At 49.4% G+C, this 25,002-nt stretch overlaps 1 protein-coding gene across 2 annotated transcripts in view; it reads left to right on the top strand.

Annotated features, from left to right (window-relative positions):
* NR6A1 (nuclear receptor subfamily 6 group A member 1) overlaps positions 1-22,284 on the top strand; it is a gene marked incomplete at both ends in the record, with an annotated part of 60,316 nt that extends 38,032 nt beyond the window's left edge. The window contains 9 exons of one of the 2 annotated variants that reach the window (XM_079544805.1): positions 2,202-2,229; positions 8,197-8,427; positions 10,536-10,591; positions 12,505-12,662; positions 13,539-13,766; positions 14,339-14,593; positions 18,919-19,040; positions 21,043-21,195; positions 22,196-22,284. In XM_079544805.1, coding sequence (XP_079400931.1) covers positions 2,202-2,229; positions 8,197-8,427; positions 10,536-10,591; positions 12,505-12,662; positions 13,539-13,766; positions 14,339-14,593; positions 18,919-19,040; positions 21,043-21,195; positions 22,196-22,284 — 1,320 coding nt within the window. Of the gene's footprint in view, positions 1-2,201; positions 2,230-8,196; positions 8,428-10,535; positions 10,592-12,504; positions 12,663-13,538; positions 13,767-14,338; positions 14,594-18,918; positions 19,041-21,042; positions 21,196-22,195 lie in introns of those variants that run through there. The other variant, XM_079544804.1, reaches the window with a different exon arrangement.
* Positions 22,285-25,002: the final 2,718 nt, after the last annotated feature.

The following is a 25,002-nucleotide window of genomic DNA, read 5'->3' as shown; positions in this document are numbered from 1 at the left end:
CAGTTCTTTGTGGGGTTAGGAATTGCTCCCTGTGACTTTCACACCCGTGCAGTGTTACATGAGAGTAAAGATCTTTCTGATGGGCTTTGTGCAGAATATTGGGACTAAGAATGGGGGAAGGAGCAGATGCTGCTGGTGGTGGAGGTGCCTCTCTCTGCTTCCGCCCCAGCCCTGTGCAGGATGCCCCGGGTATCTCCGCACCTCTCCTATTGCTTCCTTTGCCCACCCCCTCGTGGCCATAATGTCAGGACAATAAATCTGTTGCAGGAGCTGCTGTCACTCGTCGAGTCATTGCAACATTTTCAGCTTCTCGTGTTGATAACTGTTGCTGTTCTAAAATTTGAGCTGTCAGTTGCAGTAGTGTCATGGCTCTGTGTTTTTACTGCTTGTTTGTTTGTTTGGGTTTGGGAATGGGCTGATTTCAGGGCAACATAAGAAACAGCCACAATATTTTTTCTTTTACCAAAGTAGCTGTAAGGCTGCTTGGTTCAGACAATAGAATTGATCTATCTTGTCTTCCTTTCCTGCCCTGTGCCCCATTCACAGCTCAGCCTCTCATCTTATAGAACCTTTCCAGATTTCTGCAATTATTTTCTGCCCTGACATTATGGATATGAGTAAACTGTGACATAAGTGTTTAGCGTAGTTTGGAGCAATTTGGAAGACTTGGGCTGTCTGGCCAATTACCCTTTTCCCAGCATCAGATTTGTCTATACTTGCAGCTCTACACGGATTTGCAGGATTTTTGCCATCCTGCAGTTTGAGCTGCTCCAGCAGCAGTGTGAGCAGCGTTACGCTGTCCCCAGGGCCAGCTGCTGTATGTCAGACCACCTCAGTGCTGTGGTGCTCTGCATTCTGCTCACACATCTCCAAGGGGGACCAGGAGCAGAGCGGGGCACTCATGTAGGATAAAGAATGTGGAGATTTTGGAGCAGGCACGATTGTGAGCAGCTGTGTAAACAGCACGGCCAGGGGCCGGGCTTACCTTGGCCGTGCGCTGGGGGTGTGGATAACAGGCTCCTTGTGCGAGCCCTGCTTTGGTAACCTCTGCAGTGAGAAAGGAGAGGTCAAAGCAGAGAGTGTGTCAAGGACCAGCGCAGCAGATCTGCAGATTTACAGCGCCAGCACAGCAAGGCCCTCGGCAGAGCTGCAACGCCTCGCCACCACCTCGTGCACCTGCTGCGTGCTGTGGGCAGGGTGAGGGGTGGGCACGGGCAGGACTCAGCAGAGGGATCCGGCCCCACCAGGGCAGGGTATGGGGCTGTGCTGCACCAGGGGTTATTGGCATTGCTGGATGTCACCAGAAAGCAATAAAATGTCAGGCTCGGGAGTAAGTGAAATACGACCTCTTTTGTTGCCTCCGTGACTTGTTTGCTTTAAGTCGGCCATTTCTCAGCATGGCTGAGCCCCTCAGGAAGGGGAGCAGGCCGCGGCTTCGCAGCTCAGTCAGTGGAGGCGAGCGGAGTGTGGCATTACGGAAGCTTTTTTGGCCGCTCTTAAATGCCTCGGCGCGGTGAGCAGCGGTCCAGGCACGGGAGCACCGCTGGGCGCTTATTGCCACGTTCGGATCGCGGCCCGACTTTGCGGTAACCCCTCGGCGGCGCCCCGCGCAGCCCCCGCCCCGCGCTCGGAGCTGCCGGTGCGCCGCCACGGCCACGAGCCCGGCGGGCCGCACGACGAGCGCCGTTCCGCAGCGGGGCACGACCCGGTCGGAGGCGATCGGCGCGCTGCGGGTCTCGCGGCCTAAAGCCCGGGGCCTCGGGGAGAGCGAAACGCGTGCGCGGCGGACGGCGCCGGGCTGCGCTCGGCCGTAGGGCTCCCGTCGGCTCGTGCCGTGCCGGAGCTGCCGGGCGCGGCCGCGGGGATTCCGAGGCGGCGGCCCCCGCGCTTCTGCCAACGCGGGTACGAAGCCGGGGCTCGCTGCCCGGCCTCGTCCCGCAGCCCCGGCCCCCCGCCCCGCGGCGCTGCGTGCTCGCTCTGCCCGGGGGCCGCCCCCGGCCCGGCCGGCAGCGGAGGAGGCCGAGCCCCGCCAGGCCCCGCGCTGGGGGCCGCCCGCAGAGCCCCGCGGTGACATCACGGCTCGTTAGCATAGGGTCGGCCCGCGGGCGGCGGGCGATGGCCGAGGCGGGGAGCCCGGCCGCGCCGCTGGCCTCGCTCCGCGCCGCCGCGACCATGAGGCGGCCCCGCTAGGAGCCGGGGGGATGAAGCGGGACTCGACCTGCATGGAAGGTGAGGCGGGGCCGGGACGGACGGAGCGGGGCCGCCTCGCCCGGCGCCTTTGTTCGGGGCCGCGCTATCCGCGCTCCGCCCGGCTGCGCGTTGCGGGTCCGGAGCGGGCGGTGGGAGCGGGGAGCTGAGAGCCGAGTGCGGCCGCGGGCGGCCCGAGCGCGGCGCTTTGTTGCGCTCCCGCTGCTGGGTTACGGCGGCCCGGCGCTCGGAGCTGCGCTCTGCGCGGCGCGCAATTAAAACCAAATCGTTTGTTCTGTGGCTTGATTTGTTTGTATTTGAAACTTCCTAATCCGTTGGACCATCTGGAAGAGCTTTTTTTAGTATCGTTAATTACGGATGGTACCGGGGTCATGCAGGCTCCCGATAAGGCAGCTCCATCCCCCCGGGACCGGCGCTACTTGGCAGATATTTCACGGCTTTTTTTTTCCCCGTGATCGAAGGCGGTGGCAGAGCCCCACTAAGTGCGCTTCGGAGTCGGGACAGAAATACTTCGTGTGAAAGCGTTAAAGGGAAACGCGTCGGGTGCTCCCGGCCCGAGCTGCCTTGTGCCGGGCCTGCCTCCCTGCGGCTCCCGGCCGGCCTTCCGTAACCCGGCTCTGTGCTCGTTCGTCCAGCTGGTCTCGGTAGCGCAGTCATCGTAGGATGGGAAGCTGCAATCTTGCTGCTTTGCAACTTATCAATTTTAAAAAATGGTCTCAATCAGATTTTAATCAAGAGCACATGGCCGTGCTGGAACAGCAGAGTTTTGTTTTTTTTTTTAATCTGGATTTACAGAAAGTTGATGGCTGAGGAAGCAGAGCTCTGTGCTGATGTGCGCGCTGTGGGCAGAGCTCCCCCCGCAGCAGCTGCAGGCTGCCATTCCCTGCGCTGGGGCACAGTTTGGTGAAGTGGGCTTTTGTTCCCAGGGCTTTGTGCAGCTGGTCGTGCCGAGCTGTGCCATGCCGAGCTGTGCCATGCCGAGCTGTGCCATGCCGAGCTGTGCCATGCTCGTTGCCACAGGCTGTGCTCCAGGTGAGCCGTACGGCACTGGTGGCAGCCCAGGTGAGCTGTATGGCACTATGGCAGCTGGGACGTGTGTCCCTGCATAGAGTCACGGGGTTCCCCTGACTTCTGGGCAGGGGATTTCTTTTGGCTAAATCCTTCTGCAGGAACAAATTGATATGGAATCATCTGCATGCGTTGGTTGCAGTTAGTGGGTGAGGTAGCGCACATAGGTGCACTGGCTGAGCACTCTGTGCCTCCTTAGCATGACATCTTTTTATATTAAGAAGAAAGGCAGCAGGCTGCCTCTTTCCCCCCCCTTCTCTTTTCTATCCTGAGGCTATTAACCTTTCCTATGGTTGGTGTCAGCTCCCCAGGGCGATGCCTGGGCCCCAGCAGCTCAGTCACTGTTTTTCTTGAAAGGAAAAGAAAGTGAAAGAAATCGCTAGGTAAGAGAAAGGGGAAAAGTGATCTCAGCATGTCTGGTGGTGTTTGAGGCATCATTGGAGGGGAGAGGCAAGTGAGGTTTGGGTGGGATTTAACACGTGTGAGCTGCCCTCCCTGTGCCCCTGGCAGCTGGTGTGGAGCAGCTTGGGAGTTCAGCGTGCTGAGTAGTGCTGTGAGCCCAGAGCTCCAGGGAGAGTGAGTCAGGAAGCAGAGGAATGAGATGTGGTGGTGAAGATGTTAAAGCTATTGATAAATTGCAGTGCTGAGTGTCATCTGTAATCTTCTTCTCAAGGGGACATTTTCTTTGCTTTAAAGTGTGTTCAGTTGCACAAGCTGGAATTTCTGCAAGCTGCAGCTTCCATCATCGCTTCTCAACAAAACTAAATCCCAATAAATTCCCTTTTTGGGATCCCCTGTGGGGGTTTTACATCTTCTTGCCTCGGGTGCGGAGGTGTCAATGTTGCAAAGCCCTGGTGCTGCAGGCAGTGCTCTGAGCGTGTGCACGTGGGCTCTGTTTCCTGGCAGAGCTCTCACGGCAGCTGGAGCTGCTGTGCTTTTGAGCTGCAGAGCATTTCTGCAGCCCTGGGACTGCTGGCATCTGTTCCCCCGGCACGCGTGGTGCTGCCAGCCTGTCCCGAAAGCAGTGAGCGATGATGGATGCTTGCTGGAGCCCGAACGCAAGTCCCAGCACTTTATTTGCGCTGTATTTCTCTGCTCAGTTGTGTGCTTTAATGCTTTCTGTACTTGTGTTTTCTGCGCTTGTGTACAAATGTGCCCAGAAAGTTGAGTGCTGTGTGCTTCAGTAGGAATCTAAGGTATTTCCTCTTGAAAATTCACAGGGATTTTTTTTTATTTATTTTTTTAGCGTTATCGAGAGTACTCATTTCATTTCATTGAGGGAAAAAGTAAGTCTTTTAAAAAACAAGTGCACGGCTTCTCCCGTGCAGACAAGTAGAGGTCCCCCCCACTCCCTCGCACTGTCTGTGTGACTCTTGTGTAACATCATAATATTCTTGTAGAATTTACGTTGTATTAAAACGCGGTATGAAGCCTACCATGACCTTTGAAAACAATACATCCTTTAATGTGGCTTTGGGGAGGGGTTAGTGAGAGAGTAGCCATAAAAATCTTCAGGGTTCAAGATGAGGTTGAGATTTTTGTGAGTGCTTTTGTCGTGGCAGCAACTGTTTGATTTAGTGGCCCCTGCGACAATAGGTGGTGAGAACAAAGCCGGAATATCCCGCGTATGAGCCGTTATGTGTGAGACCCATCAGGAGAGCTGAAAGGAAGGATGTTTCCAGATGAACCACATGCAAGCCATTTGGAATAACTCATTATCAGCGGCTTTGGTTCTTAGTGAGTATTGTCACGTGTGGCTGTTAAAACCAGAGGAATTAGTGGGAGGAGGGAGGGCTTCTTTGCTTCAAACAGTTGTTCCTACTGTGTTCCCGTGAAATTTCAAGGTGAAGGGAGCTGAGGGCACCCCAGTGCAAGGCTGCTCTCATTCCACCTGTGCTTTACAAGCTCCGTAAGGCTCAGCCCCAGCGATCCCGGTGTTGGCTCACAGGAGGATCTTGCACTAAATAGTGTGAAAAATAGCAGAGGTCAGGAGCTGGCAGACCCGTAGGCTGCAGTAGGATCATTGTGACCTGACCACAGTTCCTGCAGGATTTTTTAAACCGCTGGAACTCTCAGGCTCTTATTTTCATCCCACAGTTTTGTTGGAGTAGCAGCTTACGGGGTACATGGGCTTCTCTTTCTCTGCTCCCAGGAGGTTTGTTTTGTTTTGTTTTGTCTGTGGTGTGTGCCACTGTTCTACGGTGAATTTTAATCTGGAAACGTCCTGGTGAGGAGTTTTTGCAGCACGGCACGTGCAGCTTGAGGTTCCAGCAGCAGTGGGGTTGCTCACACCACTGCCTGCTAAGCGGGGAAATGGGCACTGTGAGGGAAGGCCCTGATTCCTGGCCGCTTTCATTAGCCGTGCTTCCTATGTTCTCTTGGCGACAGCCCTATTCTTCCCATAACAAAAAGCTGTGCCTGGAAATGAGCCCTCATTTAAATCCCCACCGTTGGCTTGCAGCCCGTGTGATGGCAGTGTGCGATCGCAGTGCTGTGCGGCGTGCGAGGGGAGGGCAGTGTGGGTTTGCAGCATTGTGCAGGGTGTGAGGCTGCTGCAGGCCGGGTTCACAGCTCTGGGAATAGAAGGGGTGAGGAATGGAGCTGAGTGCTGCATGGGGCCACTGCTCAGCCCCCTCAGCTACCAGGGAGCTGGAGGTGATGCAGTTCCAAATTGGGGTTTGCCTGGGCCTCCAGCAAGATTCCCAGCCTGCTGGGAGCCCCACGGTCGGTCCTGCTGCCTCCTGGGGCACATACCTGAGCTGGTCAGTCCTGTAGAACTGGGAATGCTGTGGAGCAGCGATGACACCGCAAAGGCTTCTTCAGTTAAAGTTTGTGTTTCCTTTGCCTAGGCCTTTATTTTAAGTTTCTAGAACAATTGCAGTGACATTTGTGAACTTGCATGCTATTCATTGCTAAGTCTGAAAAATGACTGCCAGTTGGTTGTGGTTACTACTGGGTTTGAGCAGAGAGAGGCACGGATGAGAACAGCAGCTGGCTTAGATTTTTGGTTGGCTCATGGAGCTGAAAACTGGTTTTGTTCCTGACCCTAATGGGCTTGGCTCATTTATTGCTATTGAGCTCAGGTGTTCTCTGGTAGTAAGGAGCTACCTAGAGGTTTGTCAGCTGATACAGATTTTGTGAGGATCGGAGAGCACCTGGCTGTGGCTCCTGTCCTGCTGCTCCAGAAGGGCCCCGGGCAGCAGGGCTGAGGCACAGCCTAGGGGTAGTGCTCTGCTGGGGAGCTCCTGCTCCTCTCCTGCTCCTCCAGCTTTGTTCTGTGTGTGGTAACTTCCCCAGGCTGCATGCCCCCCATTTCCCTGCTGATTTGAGCTGTAGCTGTTATGGGAGTTTCTGGAGCAGATTCTGTTGTGTGATTTGAACCCTAGGCAGCAAAGGAGCGATTCCACACATCAGGCCTCTGGTGGATGTGCATGCTTCCCTCTGCCTTTTAAGCAGTTTGCTCTGTTGTGTGAAGGGCTGAGGCTGGCTGCAGGAGCTGGGTCGCAGCGCTCATCCCTGGAGCTCCGTGCAGCCATTGCCACCTCCTGGTGCTTGTGGAAGCTGCGGGCAGTGGTGCACATCCGTGCGTAGTTGTGTTGAGGCTAAGAAATACCAGAATGAAACCTTCTTAACCAGCTCTCAGAGGAAACGCAGCACAGTGAGATGCAGGTGTGCGGTTCCCTGAGTCCTGTGACCAAAACCCACACCGAGTTCTTCCCATGCCTTGCCAGGGTAGGGTGCCCATGTGTCCACATAATGAATGACACTTGGGAAAGAAGCTGAGTGAGGGATGTGACAGATGTACGTGTCCCACTGCACACAGGAGTAGTGCCCACCTGCTGAGCACGGCTCTGCTGTATGGTCAGGACTCTGTTAGGTTGAAGTCCTGGGGCAGGAGACGCAGGAGAGGTTCCTCTGGCCTGTGGTTGGTCAGCTGTTGCTGCATAAGGCTGAAGCAATTTGGTGCAATTTGCTGCCATCATTTTAATGCAGTTAACTTTTAACGTGAAGCAGGACTTAGATGTCCCTCTAGATAGTGAGCATACATCTAGGTTAACAAAATTGGTTGCTTTAGCCCTCTTTTTCTTTTTCTTTTCCATTTGACATCCATGTCTATGAAGATTACCGTGTGCTCACAGAGGTTCCTGCTGAGCAGTGCATCATTCCTCTTCTGTCTCAGAGGGGATGTTACAGTCTTAAGATACTGAATTTAATATGACAGCTCCTGTTGCTGGGGGTCATGCAGTTTACATTTTTTGTCATCCAGAGGCCTTCCAAAGGTTTAGAAAAGGAATAGTAAAATCAAGTCGTGGCAGCTTAACCTCATGATCATTTTGGTAATAACACTCAGGATGCGGTGTGTGCGTTGTACAGCGGGGTCTTTGCGGAGGTGGCCGTGTCTCCGTGTTCCCCTCCCTGCCCCCATCCCAGTGCTGCCTTCCCGTGTGCAGTGCAGCATCCTGCTGGTATCTGCCAGGTGTTCTGTGCTTTCAGTGCAGGGACCTGCTGTGCAGTTCGTAACCCAAGAAGCACCCAGTTTTCCAAACGGCTGTACATTTCTGGTAAATCATGACTAAAAAAGAGAGCATTTCCAGAGGCTGACTTTGAGACAAATGTGAGGTGTACTGTTCTTTGTTCTTGCTGTCACTTATTGAGAATTCCTGGATTTGAATCCTGTGGGATGCGGTGAGCTGAGATGGTTTAGCCATGGAGCCCTGCGTACCACTGTGCCTGGCAGTAGGGCTGGCTGGTGCCTGGGCTGCTGGGAGAGGGGTTCCAGCGTGAGCACCTGTGAAATGAAATTCTTTTGGGAAGGTTTTGGGATGTGGCCACGGGGGCAACTCCAGTCCCACTGGAAAAGATAAGATGGCGTGGTGCAGTTGTTTTGTTGACCGCAGAGCCCTTTCTCTTCTCTTCCAGATGACCGGGTTGATCAGCGAACCTGCCTGATCTGCGGGGACAGAGCTACGGGTCTGCACTATGGCATCATCTCCTGTGAAGGCTGCAAGGGGTTTTTCAAAAGGAGCATTTGCAACAAGCGGGTTTACAGATGCAGCCGAGACAAGAACTGTGTCATGTCACGCAAGCAGCGCAACAGATGCCAGTACTGCCGGCTGCTCAAATGCCTCCAGATGGGGATGAACCGGAAAGGTAAAGAAACGTGAGCTTGGCAGTGGTGGAGTTCTGGGTGTGAAACAAAAGTTGTAGCTAATCTCAGACAGAATCACCCTTTGCCTTTTCAGCATAAATAACCAAAAATTTTATTTGCCTGAATAAGCAACCATGTAAATAAATCTTGGCCTATCTCAAATTTTTTGGTTTGCCTTTCTCCCACCCCTGTCCCTAAGGCAGGCGGAGTCCCTGCTCCTCCCAGTTCGTCTTGCACAGGTGGGAGCGTATCTTGTCATCAGAATTTTATAAATGGGAGTATTTTATTGTAAAATGTCTAACTCTGCTGGCAGATCCCTTGTGCAGGGCCAGGGGCTGTGGCAGCCGTTCCAAAGCCATCCTGGTCTTTGCTGCATGCCCCCATTCTATGGAGAACACCTTATGCTCTCCCGCAGGCATCCAGTGCTGCTGTCTGTCCTGGCAGCAGGCGCAAAGCTGCGTGACATGGGGCAGCGCTGCCATCTCCCGGCCAGCAGGTCTCTCGTCCTGCAGCTGCGCCTTCGTGGGGATGGGACACAGCTGCTCGTGGGCGGTTATTTAGGACTCTTTGCAAGCACTTCAGGATTGCTGCATGCAGCAGGGTTTTGGGGTTACACCTAAGCATTTGCAGAGTTCACAAGGTAGAAACCTCCCAGACACACAGTGCAGTTGGTGAGAAAGGGACAGGCTCAGCAGGGTCCTGCAGTGAGTCCCGTGCTGCCTCTTGGGGACAGGCTTGCCAATATAAGAAAATTATTGCATAATCAAGTTGCAAAGTTACTTCGTAACTAGATCTACATTTTTTAATCCAGATAAGCCATAGAGCTTAACTTTTGAAGGAACTTGCTTCGAGGAGAGTTTGGCTGCCCTGCCTGCCAGAAGGAAGACAGCTCTCCTGGACAATATGTGTTTTGAGCCAGCCAGCCCTCTGGAAGCCTTCTGATGGTCTACCAGCAAACCCAAACACCTTTTTGCAGCTTACGCAGCTAGCAAGGCTTACAAAACTTGCACTTAGGCAAAACATCTTGAACGCACTGTAATCTGGGAGACAGGGGAGTTCCGAGACAGAGCTATAAACAGCAGGGCATGGTGTTAGTCAACAAAGGCTGAGTTGGGTATTTATCTTCACTGATATCCATACAAAACATCTCAGCAAATAGAAGGTATTGCCAAGCATCTCCAGGTATGGTACAAGAAATTCCTGCTACAGGAATTTTCACTTAGATTTTCTCTAGTTTTCTGCTTCTGGAGAGCCCCCCCATCCCCATGCACTGTACAGCAGAGACAGCAACAAGGTCACGGTGCAGCTGGGAGAGCCTGCTGCCAAGTCTGCCTCGCTGCTGGGAAACAGCTTGGGCCCTGATAAACGTGGGGATGGGGATCAGGTGGAGAGGAGGCACCGCAGACACTGCTTCCGTGGGGTTGCTGCGGTGGGAGGAGAGCTCCAGCAGCACCCCTGTAATTGGGCTTCACTGCAGCTTTCTGTAATTTGATTAAAGAGCTTTCTGAACGCAACTGCTGTATGGAGCCACCGGGCTGTTCTTCTGAAATGAAACCGCTTAGCTCGGTGTCGTCACTCAAATTTTAAATGGGTAGTTTGTGTGCAGCTAACTCGGTGATTGCTTTGGGAGAGCTGACCCTCTGGAACAGCGGCAGTGTGAGCCAGCTGCAGTGAGGTGCTTTATCTCTGTGTTGTCTACAGCATCAGCGGAGTCTGTGCGGGTGCAGCGGGCCTGCACCGGCCTCACGGGCTGAATGGAGTAGACTGAGACATTCTACTGTTCACGTTGCATTTTCTAGTATTGAATTATTTCAGGAAGAGCAGTAGGGTTGCTTTCCATATGCCATCCCTCAAATTAATACAAAATTGTCATAAAGGACTGATCGTTCCTTCATTCTCTGTTGCTCGAGAATCTCGCTTAACTCTCTGAGTAATGTTTGTTGCCACAGAAATATGTTGCTCTTGGGGTGAGGATCACTGCGCTGCAATGCACTTTAAGCAGAATTAATCTTTTAAGACATAAAAATTGTTTTAAAATAGTAAATAAATATCTTTTTTTAAAATACCAAATAGCATTGTTGCTTACCAAGATTTGGTTGTCTTCTTTCAGCAATCAGAGAGGATGGCATGCCAGGAGGAAGAAACAAAAGTATTGGACCTGTCCAGGTGAGCACATGCAGAAATTTCTCCAGGGCTCTCTGTTGTTCTTGTTCTGTCGCCCTTGGCAGTCATTTCTGCAGCAGCTGGGTTTCTCCCTGCTGTGGCTGGGGAAAGGCAACCAGCTGGCCATTTTGGGATGGGGAAGGTGAGTAATTTCTGCAGGAGGTGCATTTTCCAAGTGCTTTGCTTGCCATTACTCCTGGTTCTAGCTGCTGGGAGCCGGTCACAGGCAGCACACCTTGGAGTGGAGAGAGAGGCACTGAGCGCCTTTGGGAGAACACAGGGGCAGTGGTGCTTTGGCAAAGGTCCCCAGACATGTCCCTGCCTCCTGCTAACACAGCAAGGGTTGGCCACCCTGTCTGCTGCAGGTGCATGCCACAGTCAGTAGGTTTGTAAGTAGAGTTCAACTCTGCTGTCTGTGGGAGAGGACGCGTTGCAGCCTTGGGGCATCATGGTGTGTGCCTGCACGGGCAGCCTGGGATCCCTGCACTGCTGCTTGAGCCGTCAGAGCTGCTTGTCCTTCGTGAGCAGCACAGGGACCTCAATCCCTTCAAAGCTCCCAGTAAATCTTGTAGGCTGTGCACTGCAATTTCTTAAGTTGTTGCAAGAGGAGCTCCCAGTAAATGTCTTGCTGATTGATGACATAGCTTGTCTGGAGACGTCTTGTAAAAAGCGAGGTAATTCAGCACAGCAGCCTGTACTGTGTGTGTGAGGCATGACGGCTGTTTCCAGCTGGCTTCTGGAGAAGCAGTCTTTAAAAAGTTTACTGTTTATTTTAGTAAAACAGAAAGAACACCAAAAGCATTTTCTGAGACAATGTACCTATGAAAGCACTACTCACTACAGTGCAAAATGAAAAACATGAAAAGCCAGGCAGCCAGGAAGTGCAGATCCTCTGTGACTGACCAAGGCAAGAATTCCTGCAGCCCCACTGGCTGCCAGCAGTGGAAGGGGGGCAGCTCAAATCATAATAAAAATCATATAACACTTTCTGCTGTTTGCAACCATCATATTTATGTTGTTAGTTACTGATTCTTAAAGTCCACGTGGGTCTATCAAGGAAGAACAAACTTTTATTTCTGGCCAGGTGGTGACTCAGTTTTTAATGCCTCTCTGCAAAATGCAGCTTTAATAGAAGAGCAGCCTCTGCTAGTCACAGCAGGCCCTGGCCCTCTGAGCGCTGTGTGGTTGGTCGCTGCTGAGCCATGGATCATGCCATCAATTCCATGTCCTGGTGTGCGGCTCTTTAATTATTGCACTCTTCAGATGTTGTACCTGGTAAGCCTAGTGTGGTTGTCTAACAGTTTTCCAGGGCTGGAATAAACTTTGAACAATGTTAGGTACTTGAAAATGATGTTCAGAGTTCACTGCCCTTTCTTGCATCATGGCAGTGTGAGGTCTCCCCATGCACAGTCAGCCTTGCTAAGAGGAAATACAAAGAATTAAACCAAAAAAAGCTCAAAACGTGGATGTTGCATATTCCTCACAACTGATGTAACTTCCCCAGGAGCATATGCAGCTCCTTGAAGTGTTGCACCACGCTCAGGACTGAGTGATGCTGTTGATGGACTGGCTGCAACCGCTCTGTGGTTTTGCGCTCTTTGACAGCAGCTGATTTACGGCGCAGTGCTGTGTGTGTCTGACATAATCCCTTTGTGTGTCCATTCCTCTCTGCTCTGTTACTGACACTTGAATTGTACTGCTGGAGCTGAAGGTCACCGACATCAGCTGTAAATAGAATTTTTTATATGTGTTGTTAAATGTAAAGGGAGAATGTGGTGTTTGTAGGAACAGTGAAGGGCAGGCCGGCTCCAGCCCTGCTCAGTGCGGCGGGCGTTCGCATATGGAAGCTCTGCCTTGTTTTCTGTTCAGTGGAAGTAGCAGCTTGGCACTAACTGCACTGATCTCATTTCTGAAAGATATCGGAGGAGGAGATTGAAAGAATTATGTCTGGACAAGAATTTGAGGGAGAGGCAAACATGTCATGGAGCAACAATGGAGACAGCGACCACAGTTCCCCTGGAAATGGAGTTTCTGAGAGCAACCAGCCTTCACCTGTGTCTACTCCATCTTCAAGGTGGGAATTAAGTCTGGAAGAGTTTCATCTTGTAATAATTCTGGCTGTTTCCCTGAGTGATGCCTGGGGTCAGCGTAGGAGAAGTTCACTGGGAATCCTTCTGTGCGAGCTGAACGTGCTGCACATCCTTACGTCTCTAAATGCACTTTCAGGAAGGCAGTAACTGGATTGAGAAGTACTGAATTGAGAGATGAAATGCTCATGTTGAAATGAAAAAAAAAAAAAAGGCAACGTTGAGTTAAAATGTTAATAATTGAACTAGAGCTCTTAATTTGTATTGATTTTATTTTTTTTCCTGCAGATTATGGAGAATTGATTAGCTTTCACTGCTCGATCTGTATAAGCTCTTTTGCTTCTCTGTGCTCAGATTTTGAAAATAAATGGATTCCATTTAGGTTACTAATTGGTGGTGGTGTTTGTGAGCTACCAGTTAGTGCTGGCCTCCTGATTCAGCGTTGGACACAGCAAGGATCTCAGGCTTGCAGTCCATCTGCTTTCAGTTGTACTGTAAGCTAGGAGGTATTTGCTTTCCCTGCTGACATGAACTATTTAATTTACAGTCACAAGTTCTGTTCCTTTAAGAAAGCAGGAGTGGAAGTGCTCACTGCAGTCGGGTGTCTGCTCAGAATGGCTGCTCAGCAACTGCTCCCAGCACTTTGCTCACAGGAACTGGCCGGAGCCGCGCTCAGCACGAAGCACCCGATCTGCACCTCAGTTATTTCCAGTGTAGGATTTAAACACAAAGGGTTTTTTCAGTCTTTCATTGAGGTTTTTTTCTTTTCTGTTTTAATCCACATATTCTGTAGGTGGATTTTTAACGTTTTAATGAACGAGGCAGAGTTTTTTTAGTATATTAAAAAACTTTACCTTTTCCAGTAGGTCCGTGGAGCTGAACGGATTCGCTGCACTCAGGGATCAGTATATTGGGACGCCAGTGTCCACGCACTATCAGTACCTCCCGCACCTTTTTAGCTATTCTGCCCACTCGGCGCTGGTGCCCCCCCAGACGCGCAGCCTGGACCCCCAGTCGCACAGCCTGATCAACCAGCTGGTGTCAGCGGAGGACCTGGAGCCGCTCGGCACACCGATGCTCATTGAAGACGGGTGAGTGTGCAGCCCTGAGCTGCGCATTTCAGGCTGCGCTGCCACGAGCTGCCGTGCTGCCTGGGGTGCTGCAGGGACAGGGAGCCTGGGGAGCTGCTGCAGCCGCATTGCAGGCAGCAATCCAGAGCCTGTCCTGTGGCGGGGCCGTGCCTGTGGCTGGGACTTTGCAGAGTAGTGCAGTCTGTACGTGCTGGGCTGAGGCTGCGTGGCAACGGAGTTCAGTGGTTTCACCCTGAGGTTGCACTGGCGATGCACAAGGGCTGGTGACAAGCACCACAGCTGGAAAAGTACATGGGACTGGAGTAAAGTGGGGTCAGCTTGCAGGGACCACTTGCTCTGTGCCCAGGACCTGCAGGTGCTGCCTGGGGTGAGCCCCAGCTGCAGACGTTCTCCTCTGGCCCCAGCAGGCACTGGCAATCGCTGCTGCTGCCGCCAGGTGACACTCTGGGCACCGGCATTCCGGGTGCTCGCACACCAGTTCTGGTGACATTTTTCTTGCTTTTCAAGTGCCTTGTCAGATTGTGTCATTCTGTGTTTTTAATTTTATGCCTTCATATTAACTCTGCCTGCAGGTATAAAGTGACTCAGGCAGAGCTGTTTGCATTGTTGTGTCGTCTGGCGGATGAATTGCTTTTCAGGCAGATTGCTTGGATCAAGAAGCTGCCATTCTTCTGTGAACTCTCAATCAAGGACTATACCTGCCTGCTCAGCTCCACCTGGCAGGAGCTGATCCTGCTTTCCTCGCTGACTGTTTACAGCAAACAGATCTTTGGTGACCTCGCAGATGTCACCTCCAAGTACTCGCCCTCTGACGATGAGCTGCACAGGTGAGGTGCTGGTGGGAGTTCTGTGCTGGCGGTGTGTGCTTGAGACTTCACATGTGGCAGGCTGTGGTGGTCAGTGCTGAATGAAGGCTTCTTTTTGCAGGGAGGTGTAGGATGTTTCCTTTCCTTTTGGTCATGCAGCTGGAGTGGATGTCCAGTGATTTCAGTTTGTGGTTTCTGTTGAGACTGACAATTTTTCTGCTTAATCTCTGTGGCTGTTCTGTGTTTCTCAGAGCGTGGCAGATTTCTTCTTAATTTTACCTGAACTTTCTCTACATCCTTCTTTAAGGATCTTTGCTACATGTTTTAAATCCATTTTTTTTATTCTTATTTCTTTCATGAAAGTTGTAGAAATCAAACCGTGAGGGAAAAAAAACGCAGTGTGAGTGTAAGTCCACCTTTAGCTTTTGTTTTCAAGCTAACAGCACTAACAGCCAGAGAGGCTTCTGGCTGCCTGAGCAAATAGCTGGACAGAGACTTTCTGGCTATTGGAAGAGAAAAGATGTGCTGGTTTCATCATCTTGAGGGTGACTCTCCTATAGCAATGCCATCTCACTTCAGCACAACCCTACAAACCAACTTTATTGCGGGGAGAATGAAACAAATTAATCTGACACTGGGTAACCCTGAGATACAAAAGGTCTTATTGAAAAGTTGTTTGGGCAACGGAAAGATTGTTCACAAAGCTAGTTGTCTTTATTATCAAAGTGTTCGTTATTAATTGCCATTTCATTGTTTTGATTTCATAAATGTAAAGATGTTGCAACTTAGCTGTTGTTTTTCCATAATCTGTACTATCTGATGCTCTGAGTAACCTGCCTGTCATTTATCATTTTGGCCAGGGTGTTGGGTTTTCATGCCTTTTTTTTTTTCTTCTTTTTTTTTTTTTTTTCTTCCTTCTGTAGTCTTGGTGCCAGACAGATCCTTTTGGCAGCAGTCAAAATCTTACAATATCATGATGAAATAGGTGGGATTTACCTAGGCTGCTGCCCACCTTCTGCTTTATCGTTTGCTCTGTTGGTGCTCTGCCTGTGCTAGGCTTGGCAACATTGCAGGAGTCATCGGGGGATCTAAATGTTTAGTAAGGAGAGATTTAGAATACGTCTCTCCCCTCAGGTCATCGTATCACCAAGCAGTTCCTTGAGGTTCCTTTGTGCATCTCCCTTCACCCCCTGGAGACCAACTTGCTGAGGGCCACAGGGGAGGTGAGGGCTGGCCACAGGTGCCTTGTTTCCTGGGGCAAGTCCCTGCTCCATGCTCAGCCCGGCTGTTGCCATTCATCCTGTGCCTGGTGCTGCTCCTGCAGGGAGCAGCGTGGGTCAGAGGGAAGCACAATAACACTTGTTCCTATATTCATCCTTCCTTTTGTTTGCACTGTCCTGGTCAGAGCCTCAAAAGAGAAGAGTGTGTTTCATTTGGAGTTTGTGATAAATACGAGCGGGAGGTAAGAAAACAGGACAAAGGAGGAGCCCTCCCCCTTCGGAAAGGGCGATTCAAAGCCCATAGCCTCAAAAGTCCTTCAGAGGAGATCTGTGCACATGGGTGAAAATAGGCATTCTTAGGAGTGGAATGCTGCTGTGGTCTCTTCTGATTTAGCTTTTCAAGTATCGCTAATTGTCATTAAGGAAAATAGGAAAATGCACACCAAAAGCCATTTGCGGGAAGCTGCACAGATGAGGGCTGAGTCTCTGTTGTCTTTGTGGCAGCTTCTCCATAGTGAAACTGCCTGCATGTGGCAGGGGGACATACGCTCCTACAAGCTGTTTCCTTCGGATTTGTGAGGAACTCATGAAGAGAGGTTTCTGCCTGGAGAGGTTTCTTGAAGAGCTTCCGTTTCCTTGGAGAACTCCAGTCTGATTAGTGGTTATTGCAAAATGAAGTTTGATCTCACAGCCGGCTGAAAACAATTGCTGTGAGCTGTGCTGGTCCAACTCCTTGGGGTTATTTCAGTATTTTGTGCTGCTCCAACTCCTTGGGGTTATTTCAGTATTTTGCAATATGACAGGAGCAACTCTAATGCTTAGGTAGGTGGCAGTGAACGCATCGGATGAGCTCCTGAGTCTTATTCCACTCTAACAGCAGGCTGAACGTTCTCCTGGGCTGCTGGATCAAATGTTTTCTTTTATTGTGCTGTTTTCTGTAGGTGAATATGAAATGAATGGATTCCTGACCTCTCCCAGCACTCTTCTGATAGCACTTCTCTTCCCCCTCTTCCCAGCTGATCCTGATAACCCATAGCCAGAAACTCGCCTGGTATAAACTGCGAGGAAAGGTGTGTGGAGGAGTTGGTCCTCGGGAAGAAATAGGGCTGTGAAAAACAGAACAGCTTTGTTTGAAAGGGGGAGGAAAGTATGCATGGAAAACTAAGACAGTTCAACTGCAGGAATGAGAGAAGAGCTCTCCTGGATTTATGAAGTGATGAGTGGCTGGTAAAAATATGCATGCTCTAAAAACAATTAAACTCCACAGACAACTGAGTGGTCTTTGTGCTCATTAACTTCCTGAGCTTTGCAATCTTGCACCTGCAAGATTTTTAATGTCAGCTTGAGAGCAAGAAAACTTGTGCAACTTTAGATTAGCCGACAAGGCTTTCATCACTTACAATATTACTTTCCTGAAGAACTGACCCGAAGTTCAGATAGCTTGTTTTCACTTCTCTGAGGCCAACCTCCACCGTGCATTTTACAAATAACTTTGAAGTAAACAAACATACATGCCAAAATAAGGTGTTATTCACTGAGAAGAGTTCTATTTTCGTTCTATTCAGAGCTGACTTTCTGGCTGCGCTCTTATTCTTTGTGCGGCACAATGGCAGAGCGCAGCTGAGGCTTCCCGAAACACTTCTGTCCCACTTCTGAGGATTTATGCAGTACACGATTTCTTTGAAACCAGTGATGTTGTGGTGAGAGGCACTCAGGAGAGGCCGGTACTGGCCATTTGCACACGTGGGCAGTGCCTGCAGGCACCAGAGCTGCTCTGCACCCTGCAGCTCGCTGCTGCTTCTGCCCTGCAGCACGGGGCTGGGTTCTGTGCCCTCAGCTCTGCATCGGGCCATTTCCAGGGGTGGAAGGGCGGTTTCCCTCTGCGAGGGGCTGCCCTCTGCCACCTGCTGGGTCCTGGCTTCTCTTGGCCAGGGTGGGAGCTCAGAGGGAAGCCTGCAGCTTGTTTTTAACAGACTTCCTGTGTCTGAGGCTGATGGTTTTTGTGGAAACATCTCATCCCCCTCCTGTTTATAGAACTTCGTGGATGTTTATAGTCGTGTGTATTGGACTGGGCTCCCCCACAGGACTGTATCTCCTCACCTGCTTGCTTTGAGCCCATGCTGCTGTGTGACAAATAGTCCATCTCTGTGTGCTGTGCTGACAAACAGTGGGGCGGCCGTGCAGGGAACTGGGAGCTCTGAGTGCAAGCACCATGCGTTCAGAAGCAAACACACCTCATAGAGGGAGAACTCGGGACTGGCAGTAGTGGTGGCTGCAGGTGCCAGCAGTGGGCCCATGACAGCCCTCGCTGATGGCAGTGCTGCTGCCGTTGGGTTTCAGAGTGCGTGTAGAAAGCGCAGTGACTCCTGCATGGCCTGTCTGGGGGAAGGGCTTCAGAAGGAAATAGCCTTACTTAGACTGCATGATTAACCTCAGGCATTGTGTCTGCAACCTGGAGTTCCACCTGCGTTAACCTTGGTTATTTGTGTTTTGGTGCACATTTGTATTTCTGAGGAGGGTCCTGGCCTTACTGCAGTCTCACCACAAGAAGCTCTGAGCCAAGGAGGACGACCAAACATAATGGGCAATAAATATGGTTGTGTGGAAGTATGGAATCTTTGTTATTTACTCATGGGAATTTTAGGGAGGTGATGACTGGTCCTCACCTGTCAATTAGATAACTGGGGAGCGTTGTTGTTCTTGGGTCAGTGTGATTCTGTGATGTTAATTCAAATGGCATTACACAGATAAAAGAAATTGTGGGCACTTCTGGTGTTGGAAATACGAAGTGAAGGAAAATGCCTGCCCCGTGAGGTGGGAAGGCACTGTCCTGATGGTGACCTGGGGCAGTACAAGTGTAGAGAGGCAAAGCAGCAGGCCTGTAAGCGTACGAGAGGTAACTGCATGTTCTGTGCTCCACTGCACAGCTGGAGCAGGGTGGGGATAAACTGAAGCACTTCCTTCTACTTCCATTTAACAGTCCCAGCAGACTTGAAGCAGTTTTGGTGAGGGTTTTTGAATACTGTTGCAAGATTTAAAAATCTCTGAAGTTACTAAAATGAGCTTCTTGCTTTTGTTACATGGACTGTGCCCCAAATATGTTGATGTGTGATCTCTGTCCTCCAGATTCAGTGAAGAGGGGATGGAGGTGATGGAGCGGTTGATCTACCTCTTTCGCAAATTCAACCAGTTGAAGGTCAGCAACGAGGAATATGCATGCATGAAAGCCATTAACTTCCTAAATCAAGGTGAGTCAGTGAAGAGGAGGAATCAGTCCTGCTGGAGGAAGGACCTGAGACCCAGGGATTGATGTGGGCTCTGCAACCCCTTTGCTGTCGTGCAGATAGCAGACATCTGTGTGAGGAAGTTCTGGAAGTGAAGGAATGCTTTTGCTTGGTTGCTTTTATTGCCTTTAAAAGTAGACACCAAAGACAGTGCTTGTGCCATATGTACAGTTGGAACGTATCTGAAATGTTCATATCAGAGTAAGAGTGTAACAGAGAGACTGGTAACATTTGTCTGGAGAACATTTGGGTGGCCAATTTCTTACCAGCTGCTAATGAACTTTTCACCAGTCATCTCGAATTGACATTGGTGTAGATAACTGTTTAGGCAAATCAACAATTAATTTGCATGATTTCTTTCCATAGTAAATAACAATCTTTCACAGATTCCAAACTGAAAATGCATTTGTTCGTCTGCTTGGGAGGGTGGCTTTGTAAAATTGGTCTTCCCTTTGTGGAGTTTTCCTGACTCTTGAAGGGATTTACCTTCAGGATTTTTGCTTAGGTCACCTAGTTGGCTTCCTATTTAGAGTCTTTGTCAATATATTTTCCTATTCCTAATGCTAAGTCTTTAAAGGGGGAAAGAAGTACTTATGTGCAGGCAATGGATTCTGCCTAACAAGGGATGGTATCCTCCTGTTGGTTAATTACTGTATTAGAGCCAGCAGCTCAGCCTGTTGCAGTGCCCTTGAAAATCTTCAAATAAGTCAGTGCAAAATGAAATGTGGGCTAGTTCTTCAGCGTGTGAGGAGATCCTGGTCAGCTCTAACAAATGTGGTGGGCTTGAAATAGTTTGAAATCAATAGGTTTGTTGTGATTCCCTTTCCAGTAGCTGGTTGTTGCCATTTCATGTCTGTGGAACCTCTTGAGACTCTCTTTATTGTTGTGTGTGCATGAACGAAGACAAGTATGGAGAGGAAAATGCTTAATAGATGGTGCTCAGCTGTAATTTTGGAAATAAATGTCCCCAGAGTTTTTCATACTATGAAAGATGGTTGCAGTCTGTAAAATGTGCAGAAAACTCCCTCCTCCCCCACTCATTTTCACCAGGAGATAATGCTGACGCTTCAATGTGTGCCCGGGCTCACATTCCGGTTTGCTTCCCTGGGCAGTTTCCTGACACTTCTTTAGCTGTCTCCATTGTTTTCCAAAATGTATTTTCATTAACTTCCTGTCTTCTTTTATTTTTAGTTGAAGTTTGCAATTTTTTATGTGACATACCTGAAAATTATTTTTAAAAGTCAGCTTTTGGGCAGCAGATAAATGCCTCTTCCGTCAGATTGTCTCACAGGGCTGAGCCCGCAGTGAGGGTCGCATAGTTTCTGTATCCAATGCGTTGGATCCCCCCCAGGACACCCAGCAAATGTCATTGATCACACTGAAAGGTGGCAGTGGCACTTCCTGCCACGCTGATGGCTTGGGAATGTCCATTTTCCTTCGTGTTCATTGCCTGACATGGATAAAGCTGAATTTTAAAATAAGAACTTGACAAGTTTGTAAAGCTCGTTTGACGTAATTCATAAGCAGATGGGAAGAAATATGATGATACCTTGAATTATAGTCAAAAGCTTTCCTCAGTCAAGATGATACAACAAAATCACCGTGTTTCTGTCTGAGGAAGTATTACATTGGATCCGCTGTGAGGACAAAACCTTGACATGCAGCTGCTTTGCAGAAGCCAGGCAGGGATTTAAGGTTGCTCGAGCTGTTATCTGTGAGGGAGTGCCCTGAGCACTGAAGATGAGCAGGTTAGGCCTTCAGCTCTTCCCTTCCATGCCTTTGTGGACTTTGTGGCCCAGACTCGCCGGGCACGAAGTCGCTGTGTAACTGAGCACTCAGCCTCCAGAACAGCGACCCAGATTAGAGTTTTAGAAGTCAGTCTGTCCTTCCTGAAGAAGCATGAATCTGCTGCTGTTCTCAGACGTTTTCCTTATGTTTTCATCACTCTGGTCATATTCTCTTTCAGACATTAGGGGTTTAACCAATGCATCCCAACTGGAGCAGCTGAATAAGCGGTACTGGTACGTTTGCCAGGACTTCACAGAGTACAAATATCCACACCAGCCAAACCGTTTTCCGGATTTAATGATGTGTTTGCCAGAGATACGATATATTGCAGGTAACTTCTGAGCTCTTCCCCCGCTGCGATCATTTGATCTAGTGATGAAATCTGCTTTTGAAAAAAAGTTAACGTGAGAATGGAATCCTTGCTCAGGGTGCTGGAGGGTGTTCATGTGAGACCTCGTTCTGTTCAAGCCCTGGCTTTGAGGCGATCTCTGCCACCCCCAGGTCGCTCACCCAGGCTGACTCCTTGCCATGTTGTCCCGCTGTGCCAGGTACATGTGCTGTGTGCTCATGTTGCCCCGCTCCCAAGGAGTTAGGCCTCACCCCAAAAGTGCCCACGTTCAGCATTTCACTCAGGCTCGTATTTTATTTTCTCCCCTCCTGCCCGGCTCAGAGGCATTTTGTCTCAAGGAGCACTGAGGTGTGGTCCTGGTGTGAGTTGTGTCAGGAGGGGCAGGGAAATCCCTGCACACTGCCTGGGATGCTCAGTGAGCAGGGCAGCAGCAGACCTGCAGGTCCCCCCTGCCTCAGCTGCTCTGGGCCTCGGCACCTCTGAGACATGCAGGTGAAGTTCCTAGCTTGGTTGTGCCGCTAATTAGATCTGCAGGATCTGGTGTTATTAAAACATCGTTTGTTCCCAGATGTTACAGTGAAGGAAGATGCTTGTCTCCTTGTGTCAAGGCTCAGTGTGCTTCGTCCTACCCTGTTGTAACAAACCAGATAATAATCACATAATAGCTCACGTAATTTACTCGCTGAGATCAACAAGGGAGTTTGAGGAGAGACAGGATTTAGTCTTTCCCAGTTTCTATAAATACTGCTCCATTGTGGAGAAATCATTTTGATCTGACTTTGCCCATTTATTTAGCTTTCATTTCAGTAAATAATAAATCCTGTTGTGCCCAAATGGGTATCAAATGTCTAATGTAGCCGTAGGATGATTAACTGTTTCTCTGAAAGGTTCAAGGTAAAACCGTCATCAGTGGAGCTGGCTTAGGTGTCTCTCGGAAATCTGATTCGGGAATGGCTGCTAATTCTGATCTTTTTCTTAACAGGAAAGATGGTGAATGTCCCACTGGAGCAGCTGCCTCTCCTTTTTAAGGCCGTTCTGCATTCCTGCAAGACAAGCGTGAGCAAAGAGTGAGCCCAGCTTGGCCCCGGCCCGTGCCTTACTGTGTGCCTCAGGCAGGGAGCGGGCTCACCTCCAGAGGATGGGGGAAACATCGTCAAGGCAGGAGGGAGGTGCTGAGACAGGGCAACGGGTGTCCCTGCCATTGTAGCAAGAATCTTTTGTTTGGGTTGTTTTGTTTGTTTGTTTTGTTTTTTACTCTTTTTCCTTATATATTTATTTCACGACAGAGTTGAATGTATGATCTTCAACACGATGCACATGGTTCTGTATGAATGCAGCAGATGCATTCTCCAGCAGTTTACAGAATGTGAAGATGTTTAAAGTTGCAGTGTTTGTTAGGGTTAGTTCTTTTGTATTTTGGGGCTGGGGACTGAGATGACTAAGACTACCTCAAGGAAAGATGCTGTTCGCACACTGCTCTTTTCATGATTTGTATCCAGAAGTGTTTGTCATAGAATGCAAACTGCCTCATTGACAGAGCTGTCAATATTCCAGATGGACAATTTTGGAAAAGGGGGTGTTAGAGAAGTGCCAAGCTTTTTTTTGTTTGTTTAAAAACTAAAAAAAAAAACTAAAAACAAAAACAAAAAAAAAAAAAAACTAAAAAAAAATAAAATAAAAAAAGGGAAGAAGACAGGGAGTGGAGTAGAAAGGAAGTCTGTCTGCCCAGTAGGTTTCTTTTCCTCCAGCAGTTTTCAGATGCAGGTGGTGCCTGCAGTTTTCTTGAATCCTGCCACCAGGATTGCAGGGCTCCCAAGGCAAGGAGGGCTCTCACCCTCATTCTGGCGATGCTGAGCTGCCCTCCTTCCCTCACCTCCCCAGCTGGGCTGCCACTGTTGCTGCAACACCTTTCTGTTGGATTGAAACTGCTGTTGCAGATCATAGTAGGCTCCCAACATGGCAGCAGTAAGGTACTCTTTGTGAGAGAGTGAGAACTGTCATTCTAATTGCTTCCTTAAAGTCCATTTTAGGTTCATAAAAACAGGAAAAACCTACTGAGGGAAGAGGCAGGGTTGCCCCTTTTAGTGTATTCCCCCAAGATGTCATTGACTACTGAGGAAACTTCTGCATTGCAGCCATCAGAAGCAGCTCATTTATGGGAACTGCTAACTTATCCTGCAGTGAAATGCAGCCTGCATAAGGGTGAGAAAGGACTCCAGGATCCTCTGGCATGGCTTTCTCTGCTGGACGCGGGGAGTGTGCACAGCCCATAGTTGTATCCTGCAAGGACAGTTTTATTGTTTAGTGGAATCCCTTCTTTCCAGAAAAAATTGCTATGACTACAGAGCTTGGTAAGCTGTTTGTCCCAGGTGTTGGGTTGGGCTTTTCCATCCAGCAACCTCCACACCACTTCAGCACGTGGAGGAATGGCTTAATGGCAGCCAGGTGTCTGAGCAATTGCTCCATCCCGGCGTTCGGCTCAGTTTGAATATCTCGTGGGTAATCTCATGGTGTCCTTCCCATAGTGGTGCTGGGGAGTTTAGGGGAGGTGCTTTTATTTTGTTTTCCTTCATTAGCTGAGGAAGACGCAGTCATCCTAGGGCCACGCTACCCTGGCTGGAGTCCTTTCCCTGTGTCCTTACTGTGATCTTTTGAATGCTGTTTTTAAAATACTCTGGGAAAAACCTACTGTTTGCTCAGGGTAGGAGGATCCAGTTGCTCCCTTTCTGTCTTGTCCTGATAACAGCTGCATATTGCTCAAAAGTACTGAAGCTGCTATTAGATGAAGACGAATCTGATGGTGAACAGGAGAAAAATGTTGTTCACCAAAGTCATCTTTCCTTCCCTGTACTCATTCTGTGGAAGCCCAGGAGCCCTTGTGAGACTGGCTTGGCACTCTCTGGGTTGGTCAGCAGCGATGTGGGGCACCGGGTGCCGCCTGGAAGCCCTGGCTGCTCGCTGAGGCTGCCCCTTGGAGGTGTGCTGCTGGCTACAGAAGGCCCAAGGAGCACTGCTTGCTTTGGAATTCTGCCTGGGAATTTCCCAGCTCGATGGTTTCCCTTTTTTAAAAGTCCACTAGCTGTTCATTTTTCACTATTTAAATACGAAGTTACGGGTAACAGCTGCTGGGACCAGCAGCAGTTCAGTTTGATAGAGCTTCACAAATCCAAAGCTGGTTCTGTAAATCTCATTTACCTTCTGACTGTAAAATGAGACAGGCACGTATTTCTCAGGAAGGCTTTCTGCATACGTCGTATACCTCAAGTGTAAATGGGAAGATTTTAGTATATCTGTTTGTAAGTTAGGAAGTATTTCTTCGCTTTTAACTTTAATTTCCAAATAGCTTGATATAATCTTTTTATTACGGGTTATCTTCTGACTTGCTGTTCTATACACTCAAAGAATTGTTGAATTGAATAGGAATAATTTTATTCTACAATCACCAAACTTGTGTAATCTGCTGATGAACGAGAGTTAGTTTTAATAAGTGTACATAAAAGCAGTCATCTTATTGCCAAATACCCAACAAAACCAATCTGTTTGTTATTCTGAGTTTATCCAAAGTGCTCCCAAGACTCATGCTGCACCAGTAACAAAACCCCTAAGTTCACTTAGGATGGTAAATGGACAGCACGTGTTCTTTCTGCTGTATACACCAGATTTTGTAAGGTCGATTGGCAGCATTTATTGTAGGGAGTGGAAGATCCTTACTAAACTGACAAGCAAGGGAGAAGTTAATATAGCAAACCAGAATGTAACTCACTGGACAGTCATTCTTAATACCTTCTG

Source organism: Tetrao urogallus, assembly GCF_951394365.1.
Source record: "Tetrao urogallus genome assembly, chromosome: 19".
NCBI classification, from domain to species: Eukaryota; Metazoa; Chordata; class Aves; order Galliformes; family Phasianidae; genus Tetrao; species Tetrao urogallus.
Note: the sequence above shows the minus strand (reverse complement) of the source record. Positions and strands in the feature narration are given on the sequence as shown.